Source organism: Dermacentor albipictus, chromosome 5 (genome assembly GCF_038994185.2).
Source record: "Dermacentor albipictus isolate Rhodes 1998 colony chromosome 5, USDA_Dalb.pri_finalv2, whole genome shotgun sequence".
NCBI classification, from domain to species: Eukaryota; Metazoa; Arthropoda; class Arachnida; order Ixodida; family Ixodidae; genus Dermacentor; species Dermacentor albipictus.
In genome coordinates, this window is record NC_091825.1 from 29,208,375 (window position 1) to 29,224,154 (window position 15,780).

A 15,780-nucleotide genomic window follows, 5' to 3' on the forward strand; every position below is an offset into this window, starting at 1 on the left:
GGAACTGCCGTAGGTGGAATTCTCCTAACCATTTCTTAGGCTATGGACGTTTGCATTTACTGTGGGCACGTTCTTTACGCTTGGGAGCATTTCTAAGTTCCACTGAAAACCATTGTGAAGCTTTACTTAGTTTAGAATTATAGTTGTGCTGGGTATGTAGTCATGCAAAGCATTTAGAATCTCGGTGAGCCAATGGGCCAGTTTTTCGAACTCGCATGTACTAGTCACGAGGGACTAATCAAATGTAGAGAAAAACTTAGAATAGGCCAACAGTCACCATACTTAAAGCAAAGCGGTGAAATTACTTTCACAAATGAGCCGTTTTGGCGTAAGGCCGACAAGGAGGCAGACATAAGTGGGGATGAAACTTGTAAGGACGAATTCGACAATACTACGTTATGAACATTTCACAGGCACAAGTCTAAAATGTTACTGCGACAGTTCTGAGGTAACTTTCGTTGCTCAAAGGAGTCAAAAGCTAGCAAATTTAACAACCAGCCGTATTTATTCGGTATAATATTCTTGCAGGGGAACTATGTTATTTGCTCCACTGAGTGCCACTTCTGGTAAACTTAGCAAGAATAAGTAATTGCTGCTTGAAATTCGTGGTCACATTGTCAATAGATGTGAAGACATATATTACGATGGAAGTGAAGTTCAGTGGCACACAATAAGGTCCAATTATTAGGTTTTTGACAACACACCAAACTTATTTTGAGACAGATGGTTCCTGTACAGCTTCTATGTCGAGGCGTCTAACATGTTTAAGGTTGCTGTCAAGCTCAATTAAGACGGCACTACCTTTTTGTTTCGATCCAGATAACACTGTCAGTGTGAAAAACAACGTATTTCGCCGGCAACAGGTCATAAAACGCTATGTTACTGCACAACCAAGTTCCAGCTAACACAAGAAAATGGGAAACAAGAGGGAACAATGTTAGCAAATAGTTCAGGTGCCTTGGTATGAAGATCTAGAGCGTTTTCGTAATAAATGTTCAGAATACACACTGCCATACTTTGGTCACCTTAGTGACATGAAGCATATCATCATGCAGCTCGCCACGAAGCGCCTTGAAAAAGTTGCCCTTCGGCCACGCGAATGGGTCATCCAGGCGTTCAAAAGCATGTCGTCACCAACCATATGGAAAAAAGGAATCGCGCTTTGTTTTGAGGCACCGGCAGGACACAAGGTTAACACTGACAGACGATATTCGACACCTAAAAAGCCTTACGTCGCTCAGGTCTTTAATCAACAGCTAATGCCGACTCACTATAAGCACTAATTGACACAAGACTTCTCTCTCTAATCGCCTTAATGCAATTCGAGGGGTAAGCCCCTAAGTGGGAGCAGCCATAAGTAAGAAAGTTGGTCCAAACCTGTACCAATCTATTCGGGAAGATTTCTTTGCAGACCGTGCCAACTTGCCAGCAATTGGCAAGCCAGGTTGACTATACGGGACGCCGTGCTAGCGTTGCAGAGCGAGTGAACGTCTTCGAAAAGGAGGCGACAATCTGCACATGGCGAAAATAGCTCTCAGCTTTCTCATGGCTCAGACGTACAATTTCCTCGCGCAAGTGGGTCACTTCATTGCTCAAAGATATGCCTTCTTGCATGCCAATGAGGAGTTTCTGCAGGCAGTCAAGTTCACCCGGCAGTGGAGTGAAAGTGCAGGTGGTGGAGATGCGCGAAAAAAAAATCGACAACGTGGTCTTGACAACGACGGCGCATAACCAGAGCTAGGCCTAATATGGCAATGCGACAACTCAAAGAGAGAGAGAGAAATGATGCATAGAAAGGCAGGGAGCTTAACCTGAGGTAGTTGCAGTAGGCTACCCTGCACGGGGGAAGGGTTAATGGGGATAAAAAGAGAAAGAGAGCAAAAGGGGGAGATACAGAAAAAGACGGACGAGCCCGAACAAACCGTGTACACTATAGAGTGGTAGGGGGCGGCGTTCTTAGTCTATCGCGAAGCCCTGTAGACCGCAGTAACCTTAACAACGCGAGTAAGGCCTTACGCGTGGATGTTCTTTGGAAGCACTGACCTAAAGCTTTGAGTTCTGATCGTAGACGATTGCCCAACTGCCGTCCATTCCAATAACGAAAGCATATGAGTTCGTGAATGCAAAACCTAGCCACAGATGGTGCAGCATGGTCTCATGGTGATAACCCAGGTGGTAGATTCATCCGTATGTATGCAGTCAACGAACGCAAACGACACATGGCGAAAACGTTCGAGTCCCCAGGGGCAAAGTACATTCACAGGGCCTCAATCACAGCCCAGCTGCAGCGTCTGGTAGTGAATGCGGAATGAAGACACATTGACCACTTTCATGTGCAGATCTGACGGCTTCATCGTCGTGTTCATTCCCGCTGATGTTGCAATGTACTGGAAGCCATTGAAAGATTATGTTGTGTCCCTTGTCATGGCTGTAATTATATGTGTCGAATTTCTGAGGCCACTTGTTCATTGGGTCCGTGGCACATTGGGCTTTGTATGCCTTGGAATCACTACATGCAAAATCTCACAAATTGCCGTAGAATGGTCACGAGCCAAGCTTCAGACGTTTAGCTCATCGTCCGACCAGCTTGCGTATTTAGCATGCACACGTTCGTCGCACCATACACTACACTGAAAACGCTGCTACTTTCAAAAATTCAAAATGTCGTAAGACGTCCCCAGAAACTATTTTCGCTGCTTTTAGCATTTCCACACTTGCATATGCTTTGCCTTGTGCTTCACTTTAATGACACCACTAGTTAATGCCATTTCTTTACTTTAACAGGTGTTGTTCCTCTTGACGGACTACTTCCCGACGTTGGCACGATGGGCAAATACAACACTGCTGGACCGATGTGTCGGTACGCTGAAGACATGCCACTAATGCTGAGCGTGATGGCTGGACCCAAAGCTCCAGAGCTGCGCCTGGACAGCCAGGTAACCATTTAAATATGTTTTGAAAGCTAAAACGTCTTAGTTCTAGTAGCCTTCGAGATTGAAGTTATTTTCTTAAAATGGCAGTGGTACTACCTTCGCTTCAACTCTACCGACATGATCCTTACGTCGAAAGTTCGGGATTAGGACATAGTAAAATGTGAGCGCAAGAACACAAAAACACGGGACAAAAAAAGAACGGAGATCTCGGCGTCTTCATTTTGGTCTTTACGGCGCGCTGGATTTTCAGCAGTAACTAGGTGTTCTGCTCCAATAAAAAGTCCAGTTGAGTTCGTAAGTATAGAGCGAACACGACTAAAGATACCACATTCTTATTAGCGCAAGCTCCAATACCAAGCTCCAATCTGCCAGAACAGTCATCACGGCTGCTAGAGGCATGCTGAAATTTTTCAAACAGGCTTGCTTATATGCGTATTTGTTACTACTGAAAATTTATTGCGATAAAGACTTACATGCTTTTGAGTAATTGAATCCGACAGTAGCAATGTTCTTACCTGATTGAAATAGGTTGATCTTTGAATAAATTTACTGCATGTTCCACACTATTGCATTGTTTTAATAAATGCAATTCTGTTTCAGGTTCTACTGCGCAATCTCAAAGTTTTCTACATGGAAGATGAGGGTAGTGTCCTGCTGAGTAAAGTAAAATCCGAAGCTCGCAAGGCTGTCAGAGACGTGAGTAGTTGCACATATTTCGCTACAACTGTGGCTATGTTCTTTACTGCAAAGTGAACTCGCAAGACAAGAGCATCAAATCAACTTGAGTGGCCTTCATGCTTCTGCACTGTATGGAAGCTCGTTACTACTCTAAATTAGCGAGTTTTGTTAGTTGATCAAGTTGATATTGTTTCCTGCATATCTTTTATCAGTTGTTATCAAGACACAAATATATATAAGCCCTGTCTGTCCACCATCGGCATAATCACCCCTTGTAGCGGCTGTGTCATTGGCACTGCCTACCGTCTTTCCAAACAGTGAGTGGACCCATGGTACTCACAAAGCTAGCGTGGAGCACTTTGTGTGCTACGCTCTACGCGTACCTATCAAAAGCAGGGAATAAGAGTCCAGTCTCTCGCCTCTCTGGCTTCTATAGCTGTGCCCTTGCTTTCCAAAGCTGGATTGCCAAATGTGATCACCCACAGTCCACTTCCGCTTTCTGCGCACATATTCGTATCCATTTCCAAAGGCATCTGGCCAAATAAGCTAGACTCCACGCTTTGTAAGTGTAAGTGGCTAGTGTAAGTGGCTAGTATAACCGTTACAACTCACAAAAAAATGTGCAGAAGTAGAAGGCATGTCTATCGGTGGCATCCATTAACGTTGTCTGCACCTCTATATGTAAATTAAATGCTTGCTGAGTGTGTGAACATTCATATATTTCTAGGCGTGTAGTTGCGTCTCCTCGGTGAAGCTAGATCTTTTAGCAATTTGTAGAAGCCCCGTACTCGTTTATCGCTAGTGTTTCCCAATAGTTGTACTAAGCACAAGGAATACAGAAATGTACACGAAATGGAACCACCATCGATACTTCACCATATAGAACGCATATCTTATCCATACATCTCGGCTTGAAATAATCTTGTCGTATTCCAAATAAACTTTTGAGATTCTTTGATTCTTATGATTGAAGAATCTAATCAGTCAAAGCATTATAAATGTTTTCACTGCGTTATGTACGAGGCATCATGTATTCAGTGTGCTTGAGCTGGAAAGTGTACATAAATAGGAAGCAGGCGCTAAGAACTGGGGCCCTATGAGAAAAATGATTCCAATTCGTTTCATTTAAATTTCCAACGTCAAATTTAAGTAACCACCGACGTCACCATTGGGAGGTAATCGGTGTCATTGTTTGAAGAACCCAATCAAACACTTTTCTTGACCTTTTTCTCAGAGCAGTTTGCTGTAGAAGAACGCGATTTCTAGCTGTCGTTTCAGTGCAAGCCCCGTATACACTGCTCGCGCCGTTTCGACAATGCGTAATGAGCTCTGAAAGCGCTTACATGTCCACTTAAACTGGGGCCGAAGATTCGTGTCGTCCACGTAGTCATCATCTACGAGATCGGTCAGAACGGATGTTTGTGGAGCCAAATCTGCGTCTTGCGCATGCATAGTATTCGCGGGAGCAGTTGAGGCAAGCAATGGACGCGTCACCGCATAACCAAACATGGCAGCGACCACGGGATCGCCGTGAAAAGGGGTCTATATCTCACTTTTGATTGCTATCACAGCGAATGACGTTGCCTACGTTCAGCACTTTTCTTATTCAAGTGGCTGAGAAGAAGCGAGCAACACGCTGAAATGGCGAGGGTTTCGGTGATGCCTAGTCAGTGCATTGAAACTAGATAACCGGAAGAGGAGGGCGGTGCCGGCGTCTGCGATTGGTCCGCTTCTCCTAGCTTAACTTGCGGTGGCTAGTTGAAAATTGCGGTGGCTTGCAATGGACGGTTAAAAATGGCGCTAAAACGGATCCTCAGTGAAATGGAGCTGGTAGAGCAATGAAATATACGTGCCAAAAGGGCTAGATTACGTTACTGCTAATCAATTAATCTTATGATACGCAAATGAATCCATACTCAACGACAGCTCCGATTAGCCAGTGCCCGAGCGGTCGGCGGGCAGGCATATTCTATTACTTTTGGGACGGGCCAGTCTCCGGCAAATCAGAAAAAAATCTATTTTTTTTCGGCATATTCATGCATTTTTAACGCGTCAATTTTCGTGGCTTTGTCGCGTCGCATGACGGACAGATGAAGTCGACGAAACCCGAAACCTTTTGATGAAGAGTCTAATTACAATAAAGCTTCAAATGTGAAATCATTATTTTTCTTTTGTTCGATCTAATCGGGCATAATCACTGTGCACAGGTCATATCGCATGGGCCGTTTTCGTGGTCTGCGTGACGTCGCGTGATCGACACGCGAAGTGGGTGTGGCCCGAATATTTTTGATAATCATGAAGTGCCGATTGCAGAATTGGAGTAGAAACATTTTGGAATAGCTTTACGCTATAGAACGCTGGAAAGAAAACTGGCCAGCTATTATGTAGTGCCTATTTTAGTTTTTCAGTGTTTCTCACTTGTTTATGACTTTTCACGCTTCATGTATATTGACTATTAAGCAACACACACAGCTACCAGCCCTGCTGAAGTATATTACATGTTCTAGACAAGTAATTTGGCACATGTTGTACGCAAAGCTTCTTTTACGCAATCATATAGTGCGCTTGTTATATGTTAAAAGCAGTCTTATTTGCAAAGTTGTTTTTATGCTGTTATTATTTACGAGCTAGCTGCAGTTTATGCATTACCCTCGTTGTGAGGAGAGGGTTCTTCTTTACCGTATGCAAGGAGATGCTGGTGCCTGTTTGACGGCGCCGGCTACGCCTCTTAATTCATAGATGAGCTCAACAACAAAAAAAGTCTGTACGGATAATAAAAAAAATCAGTGAAAGCGGTCCTGAAGTTCACCTACACATAAGGCAAACGATTATTTCTGATCTCTTCACAGGTGTCCAATTGTTCATGCTGCCGTACATGTGGCAACAATCGTTCGTAGAAAACACAATGCACACAAACACAGAATAACCACAGGAACACTGTAAAAAGGTCAACACAGGAAACGCGTATGAATGAACATGCTAAAAAAACAATTCGACAAAAAAAGCGTCGTGATCGAAATTAAAATAATGAATGTCAGTCACTTTTATACATTACCGATGCTTCACAATCGTGTACTAAAGCGCACGCTCCCCTGTGCTGCAACGTCATGCATCCAGGATTCAACCTAGTTGTATTGGCCTCCTATGGTTCTTTATTCCAGTTTGACTAGCCACCCCACTAACCACGTTTCTTCGCCATAACAACGAATATGCAACTTTGGATTCGTAGGTGATCGACTTCATTCGCAACACACACGGGGTTGAACCAAGCCGCCTGGATGCACCGGAGATCCGCTACAGCATCCCGCAGTGGCTGCTGGCCTACAACGAGTCCAAGTCGCGCCCTCTGCACGAAGTCTTCCGACCGGGCTCCACTGGTATCAGCTTCACTGGCGAGCTGCTTCGCTTGCTGACGGGCACTTGCCCCAACACGGCAGCCGCCATGTTGCTTTGCTGGGCCGGCACGCTTTCGCGGTTCAGCTCGGAAAGCGCGCTCGCTGCTTTCCGCGGAACTCTGGACTTGCTGCGAGACCGCCTGGAAGCCCTGCTCGGAGACGACGGTGTGTTCATCTTGCCAGCGACTTCGGCGCCCGCTGCGTACCACCACCAGGACCTGTTCTTTCCCGATGGTTTCAACTTCTTGTCCGTCTTCAACGTTCTCGAAGTTCCTGTCAGCGCCTGCCCTGTTCTTCGGACGTCCGACGGCCTACCTATGGCTGTCCAAGTGGTGGCCCGCAGAGGAAACGACCGCCTCTGCTTGGCTGTTGCCAAAGAAATTGAAAGGCAGTTTGGCGGCTGGGTAGAGCCCGCTAAGGCAAAGCAGCGACTGCGTGGGTAGAAGGTCCTTTATTTAATCTAGTCTGGAGGCGCTGCCCCCCTAATCACTTTTCGTTTTTCGCACTGTGCTCCGAGTGTTAGCTGTCAGGATACCTGAAACATATGAATGCTTGCGGTGGCTAGCGCGTTTTTCTAACGCCTTTGATTTGTAGAGCTTCTCTAAGCATGTTCAAAGCGCATGTAGCTTTTAATGCCCCAACAATGCTAGGTTGTTTTCTATACGGTTCTTTGAAACATAATTTACATAATCACTGCATTGTAGGTACCACGCCGCACAGTGCATAGGTGAAATTTCTTTGTACATTTATCATAATTACCTTGCTCTGCACAAGGAAGCATATGAAGTAAATCGCGATGTCGTTAAAGCCACCTAAAAAACCTTCTAGGTGATTTTATTCAGTGAATGCCGGTTTTCGTGGATTTTAATGTTCATAATATTGCTAATAGGTCCCTCTAATAGTGGCATCTATTCTCTTTAAGTAATATGACTTAAATAATGCGTTAACTATGATTAAAATGCAGCGTGGTGATCATCCACGTGTCATGGTGACTTAGCATTGAAAGCTAACATGTGTGTGCAGTATCAATGTGAACATTTATATTTGTGGTTGTGTACAATAAATTCACACTCAGAGTTTTTGATATGCGCAGACACTTAAAACAGATTCATTTTGAAGTTTTTTGTTTGTGTCTGTTGATGCGTCTGACACTTCACAAACACGTCATATTTGTGCATCTATACTGCTACGAATGCGATGTGAAGTGGTAGTTTTCGATTTCATTATTCGTAGGATGGCCTCTGTTGAGAATTCTCAGGCTGTTATGCGTATGCCGCAAGGGGAAGTTAGACCGATTTCGAAAGCACTTCGAATCCGCCAACGAAAGCTTTCGTGGTAGCGAGAAAAGCTATTTTAGGAACCATTTCCACAAATACTAAGGTCTTTCTCAGTCTACACATGAAGTAGCTTGCCCTATACGACGTGTTTCTGCCTTGAGGCTAGCCCACCAACGCACCGCTAACCCAAGTACCGCTGCCCCATAGCCATAAAGACAGCCAATACTTTAAACCCTCACTTTTTGTGATCCAGCGTGCAAAACAGCAGTGACCATCCACAAAGTAGCGCACAGAGGACAAAAAAGAACGAAGCTTCGCGTGAACAAGAAGGCGATATTTTTCTGCGTGCCAAGTTCTTGCACTACCATGTCGCCACTTTGCGCTCCACGTCACTCATCGTTTTCCACTTAGCCGACATGATTGAGGCTGCATGGGGCTGGATAGCCTTTTTAAACGCACAAAACAATGTGCCGGTACTCGCATGGTGTCCTGCTCAGGTGCTCTCTTTCAACAAGGATGCATACATACGATGGATAGGATGAATAATCTTACGATAGTTCCCAGTCTTGCAAGATAACGGGCCCATAAAAGATGCACTTTATGTATCTTCGGTATTCATATTATGGTGGATGCGGCAAGACGTGTATGAGTATGTGTACATCTGACAAGCGTCGTATTAAGTCTCGAGTCCCCAAAAGCGAGTAACTTCAAGCTTACTGAGAGACTACTGTTTTGTTTCCCGTAATTATCATTGCCAAAAAACAATTGGCAATATGAAAAATGTACAACATTGCATAGGTTGGCAGCCCGATGGCAGCCCGATGACCCGACTCACTAGGGCTGACCTGTCAGACTCAGAATTTTGGCGAGTGCGAGTCCAAGGAACTGCGACTTAGAAATATTTTTTTTTTCAATTTGGATAAACTGTTTATATAGATGAGAAATGTGAATTCATGAACATTCAATATATCGAAAACCTTCAAATGTGACGTGCCAGGTTATTCTTTTAATTGTGAAAGTTTACTATTGTGAGAAATCAACTATAAGTAAGGGTAGTGTTTCTAAGATCGTTGGAATTGACTGTTCTCCTTATTCACTTGCAGTCAGCTTCTGTGGCATAGTCGTAGAACTGGCGCACTCATTAGCACATCTACTCGTATATTCGCTTCATAAGTGTCGGTGCGAGTATAAAGGACAAACAATATGAGAAGGAGAGAATACAAACAGCATTGAGCCGGTGAATGAGGTGGACGCATGCACTTCGATTAAGCAAGCGTGAATCGCCGTGAGTGGCGGTCACTGAATGGGCGAGACTAAGAGGACTAGCGAGTTCCGGCCGGCTTGACTTGACACATGAACTTCTGTGAGCACTGGTGACTGAGTGCTGAAGTGAAAGAACGGCTTACCTCGGTCATATCAATGTTCCTATAACATTGTGCAGGTTATTTTTGTGGAGCATATTTCAGCACAGATGCGCCCTGCTACACTTGAAACAGCTAGCGATTCCCAGCTTATTTAACGTGTAGCCCGCGGATCACGTACACCTAGCTCCTGTGAACGTTCAGCTGCACAAATTCAGCATTTTGCAATCCAGAATGGTTTTACTCACCTGGCATCAAAAACATCGATTCACATAAATTTGTGCATTCCTTACGACGGAACTAAAGCAGCTACAACAATGAAATTTGCTTACCTCGTTTTATCCACGGTGCACTTTACGTTCAGCAAACTTGAACACTATATGCCTTATAGTTCGGAAACAAAATCACTAAGAATACGCATACATTACCCAAAAAGCGCAACTAATAAGCTTACAGTTATGCCCCAACCACTGGCACGCGCCGAAAGCTTCGGCGCGCGCTGGCAAGCGAACGCGTCGCTTCGCTTCGACTGGAGGGAAAGGGCGCACAACCACTGGAGACGCGCGCCTATGACGCGCGCCGAAGCTCGCTCCTCGGCTGCGGCGCATTGTTGCTGGACTATTCCGTCTTCATCCGTCAAAGTCCGGCCTAAAACAGCCTGCTGTAAACTAAGCTTGAAACAATAAGTTAGTGATCTGTATGTGCTTTTATATATAAAAAAAACACGTTTGAATGATGAATATACACCTGCCGCAACAGTTTTTTAGTTTTAAAGTAACAATAGTGTACAAAATATCGACATCAGCGCTCGCGCGTCGTCTGTCTGCAAGATCGCTTTGCAAACACCTGCACGACGATGCCATATATCAAAAACTGTTGCACCATTTCATTTTTTGGTAGCTCATTGCACAGCCAACTATGTAAGAATTAGGCGTGCAATGTATAACTGAAAAAAATCTGTGTGGGAAATATTGCCACGTAGTAGTGACGGTAAATGAATAGTGCCGGCTCAATCGCAACGATAACGGCGAGCAATGTCGGCAATCGTAGAAAGTCTCATCTGCAGGTCAAGCGCCTCGGTTTGCATACGGCAGTCGTCGAAAGTTACAGCCTATTCGCTGGTGCCCGCGCGCCTTCCAGAAACTACAACACAATTCGTGTCGCGCATGCAATCAGATTAGCAAGGTTCGTCAACAACAGACAGAACCATCGATAACATTCGCGAAACTTCCGATACGTTCAGGCGCATCCTGCACCGAGCGATAACGTTTAACATTTTTTAGCCGGTGAAATACGGTAACCGGATACAGATAAAGCATCCGTGTCAATATAATTATGCTTGTTGGTGCACGAGAGAAACGTGGAAAAGTGGGTTCTGAGAAAATCAGCAAACCAGAATTGAAACACCTGTAGCACTCACAAAAAAACAAAAAACTAGAATAGCTAAAATGTATGTAATTCGCATCTTGTCTCCCCCCAATTTTTGATTCTGCCAAATCTAGCCCATGGAGCACCTCTATTATTCTAGGTTGTTTTGATGCATCAACACCGGAGGCCTTCACATTGAGTGTATTGCTACAAAACATTTTCACAGTGTAAGGGCCATGTTTTATTGTAACTGGTTTCCACACATCAAGTTTGCCCTTCTTTACATTAATGAAATGACATACCGTCAGATAATACAAGCTTGACAGTCAGAGGGTTTGAATAGGAGTCTTTCGTTGCCCTTTGCCAAGTCGTACTATTGAAGCACTTATTCGAATGTATGGGAGCAGCTCATTTCCATAGTATAGGAAATATATAAACAGGTTATTTTCACAATTTATACACTTCGTCACCACAAAAAGAAAAATTGCACTTTATTGTTTTCAGCCTGCTATGACGGCTTGACTGAGAAAGATATATTCAATTTGTTCTGCGAGGCACGCAATAATTGCTGTGGCATATTATTTTATTGCACGACACTGCATACAGTAGCCAGCCATTATTAGAAGTCAGAAGAAATTAATAGCACAATGCATATGATCATGCACATAGCATATTATTGCACTTTCTTAATTCATGCCAGAACGACGACCACAGGCGTCCTTCTCCAACAAGGTCAGCATCCATCGTGCCTCCTTACCATCGGGCTTCACACCCTCAGCACGTTTAATCTCAGCTTTGTGGTGTTTAAAACAACCTCAAGTGCGTCTTACGGTTCCAGGTATAAGAAAGAAGACCGTCCTGCCTAACTTGGCCTTGAAGCAAGCAGCTCTGGATTGTTTGCACACTTTCTACTTTGATAAAGTCCACATATATACGGATGGTTCTTCCACTCAGACCAGTTCCACCAGCGCAGTGGTTATACCATCACGATCACTAAGCATCCAATACAAGATTTCTCACTTGACAACATCGACCGGTTCGGAGCTTGTTGCCCTCCGAAGTGCCGTTGATTATATTAATAACCAACCGGCTAATCGGTGGGCAATAGTCTGCGATTCAAAGGCGGCCTCACAATGCCTTCCGTCATCTCTTCGTCGCGGGTCATGTGAACAACTCGTGTCGGAGATACGAGAAATGCACCATCACATGATCATGAAAGGACACGACGTCGTGTTTCAGTGGCTGCCTGGTCATTGCGGTATCTCCGGCAACGACCTCGCCGACGAAGCTGCTAGGAAAGCCCACGAAGGAGCAACCCTTGTTTCTGTACCTTTATCGCGGACCAACGCAGCCCAACACTTAGGCAAGCTAGCGCACTCTTTTGACATTGGAAAAGTGGCACACACCTGAATTCACTCAACATCGATTGCATTCCCTCGATCCCTCTCTGCAACTGCGGCTGTTACCAGGTCTTCTGTGAAATGAGGAAACAGTGCTGTGCCGCTTACGTTTCGGCGTCGCATTCACCAGTGCATATGCATTTTTGACTGGAATGGCTGATAGCACCGAGTGCAGTGCCTGCGGTGTCGAGGAAACCATAGAACACCTAATGTGCTACTGCCCATCTTTTGAAGATGAAAGGCAAGACCTCTGCAGAGCTCTCAATCAGCTAGATGGAAAGCCGTCCACCTTGAACAAGATCTTGGGACCATGGCCTCGCATATCGCAGCTACAAAAGGCCACAAAAGCGCTGCTGCGAAATTATAAAGATAGCGGATTGAGTCAGCGTCTGTGATCCAGAGTGAGTGACCGACTGATATCCCCAGTGGACTTTCTCTTCTTTTAATCTTTCCGTCCCCCTTTCCCTTTCCCCAGTGCAGGGTAGCCAACCGGGCTCAGTCCTGGTTAACCTCCCTACCTTTCATTTATCATTTTCACTCTCTCTTCTTAATTCATGCCCTTTATTTATAGGGACGAAAGCTACTGCACTAAAATAGTATACTAAAAAGCACAATTTTATACTACGATAATAGTCAATCATTAAAATTTTTATTGTAGTGCCCAGGAACAGCTAGAGAGCCTTTGTACTGGTGCACTTAACGAGCACAATGTGAGACAAAATGTAGAGAAAACATGAATGCAGCAGACAAAAAAGTGGAAGATAGAGAAACAAATAGGGAAAAAAGGAAACGCGGAAAAGTAAAAGGGAGTTAATTCTACGTGATTATCTACAGATACACAAAACACAGAAAATGAACTCTGAAGTATATTTTGGAGTCGAGTCTTATTAGCACAATCTTGTAACAAGCCCAGGCAACGAATGTGGAATGCTACCTGGTGTACTGTTGCGGCACAAACAAATGCATATAATCAAGAAGCTTTAAGGAATGTATAATGTCATGGACCACCTTATACAGGAACAAAAGGTGCGATTAATTAAGACTTGAATCTACAGGTGCGAGTTGAAGTATATTTGAGAAGGCTCAACTGTGGTCGCCAGAATGGCAAAAGTGGTGCTTGAAGATAGACACCAATTTATTCTGGATGCGTTCAATGAGGTCAGAATTAGATTTGCTCATTGCACCCCCCTCCTACAGAGGCATACTCTAGTAGTTGGAGGCACACAGCAGAATTTTAGAAACACAACAGGTGAGTGGAAATCATGCAATATACGGCATGCAATTCTAAGAGCGTGAAGGGCATCTTGTGTAATTATCTATGTGAAGAGAAGCTAAGCATTTTGTCGAAGTACACACCAAGATCGCTCATTTCATCGACCTTAAGGAGTGGAGCATCACGTAGGGTGTATCAAAATTTCACATGGTGCGTTTTGTGCATATAACTTAATGCCATAGTGTTGGAAGCATTTAAGAGTACTTATTGCTTCTGCACCAGTTTGAGAGTGAAAAAATGTCTTTTTGGAAGTCGATGCAGTAGTGAACACTGTTGAGTCTAAAATAGTCTGAAAGTCTGAAATGTCGGCTCACAAAGTCATGTTGTTCATTTATTAAAATGCTCTTAGCACTAACAGAAAGCGAAGAATCCCATATCGATTCAAACACCTGACGCACTGAAGAGGATAGATATAGGTCGGCAGTTAGTAACTGCACATCTAGCACCTGATTTGTGCATGGGCAATGTTCATGCTACCTTCCGAGTCCTAGAAAAGGTACTAGACTTTAGGGAACTATTGAAGATGCTTGTGAGAACGAGGAACAAGTATGCTTCCATACGTCTTAAGCCTTGCAGACACTACTTTATCCCGTTGATTGAAACGTTGCTTTCACCACATCTCTTGCATCCTCAGAATCGAAGAAAGTGTACAGCTGCAGCAAATATTAAGAATTTTCAATTGTTTAGCGAGTTTTGACAAGTTTACAAAATTTCGACTCCATGCGAAAACTGACTACAGGAACACAAAATATGAAAACACGTACTATTTCGTGTTTCGAAAAGCTTGAAAAGGACTTATCCAGCCACTTGACAATTATGCCTGGTGCACGACATTGTAAAAAACAATGAAAGAAGTGAACCCGCTACATACAACATACTGAGACAGAGTAACAACACCCAGCCGTCTACCTTCCCACTCATTTTGTTAAAACATTCTGCACATTATTCAAAATTGCAGCACAGTTCCAATAATAAGTGTTTCAAGATGTATAAAACACATTTTAAATACCATTACTTTCATCAGTGTTTTTGCTATTGATGCACGCTCCTGCTGTGCCCAATTGTGTAGACAGCGTCTCAAAGGGTTAAGCTCTGTGGAGGAAATACCATCAACACCACAAGAAAGGGAAAGTTTAAGGCAAAGTTTAAGGCACTTCATATACTTGGAAACGAGGTTTTCATTGACTGTTAGCATACACTGCGCCAGACTGAGAAAGAAGGTTACTTGAAGCATATTTCACACCATATAGGAAACAGAAATGTTCTGCAAAGGCATCAGCAGTGTTCGAGACAACACCACTATTTTCCTGAAGAAGACGTACATCTTTGGCACTCCTTTTAGAAGAGAGAGCCCACAAAGCTCCAGAAATATTTTGAATTATGTGTCACGCTGGCTTCAACACAATCAATGTGGTCAAAGTGATGATTATAATAATAATAATAATAATAATAATAATAATAATCTTAGTGGTAACTTGGCACACTAGACTAAAAAGAAGGCTGATGTCTGTATGTTAGAGCATCTGATAACCAGCCATCTAAAGCAGGAATTTGCAGGATGCAGAAGACACTTCCTTTCCCTCCACGTGCACACACACTTGCTCAATAACACAGCACAGCACACACGCACACATTCGACAGGTGCACAACACACAGGAGTGCCAATGAAGTCTGGTTCCAAGGAAGGAGAATCCAAATCGCCAGGGGGGTGGAGAGAAAGCTCTGCATGCCAGATATAATCATGGAGTTGTGGTGTCGGGCCATAGAGGCGTGATGAGGGCTCAGGCTGTGCTGACCACTTGTTCAGACGAAATGAAGAAAGATTAGTGCTGTCCAGAGAGACGTCAAACACCCTGCAGTATGTACTAGTGCAATGTTGCGTTGCTATTGCAGGGTCTGCTACTTGAGGGGTTTGAGGCAATTTTCGAAGGCTGGCATGAGCTTGTGACAACCGAAGAGACGGGAGTAAAGGGTACGTATTGTCCGGCGCTGAACAAGCTTAAGTTTGTTAGCGTCGCGAGTTTGGAACGGGAACTATACTGATGAGCAGTACTCAAGTCGTGACAGAATGATAGAAGTGTAGAGTGCTCGGAAA

At 44.1% G+C, this 15,780-nt stretch overlaps 1 protein-coding gene across 1 annotated transcript in view; it reads left to right on the top strand.

Annotated features, from left to right (window-relative positions):
• Positions 1-8,124, top strand: part of LOC139059866 (fatty-acid amide hydrolase 2-A-like) — a 109,746-nt gene extending 101,622 nt beyond the window's left edge. The window contains exons 5-7 of the mRNA XM_070538339.1: positions 2,785-2,936; positions 3,534-3,629; positions 6,841-8,124. Coding sequence (XP_070394440.1) covers positions 2,785-2,936; positions 3,534-3,629; positions 6,841-7,449 — 857 coding nt within the window. The 3' untranslated portion in view covers positions 7,450-8,124. The remainder of the gene's footprint in view (positions 1-2,784; positions 2,937-3,533; positions 3,630-6,840) is intronic.
• The last annotated feature ends 7,656 nt before the right edge of the window (positions 8,125-15,780 follow it).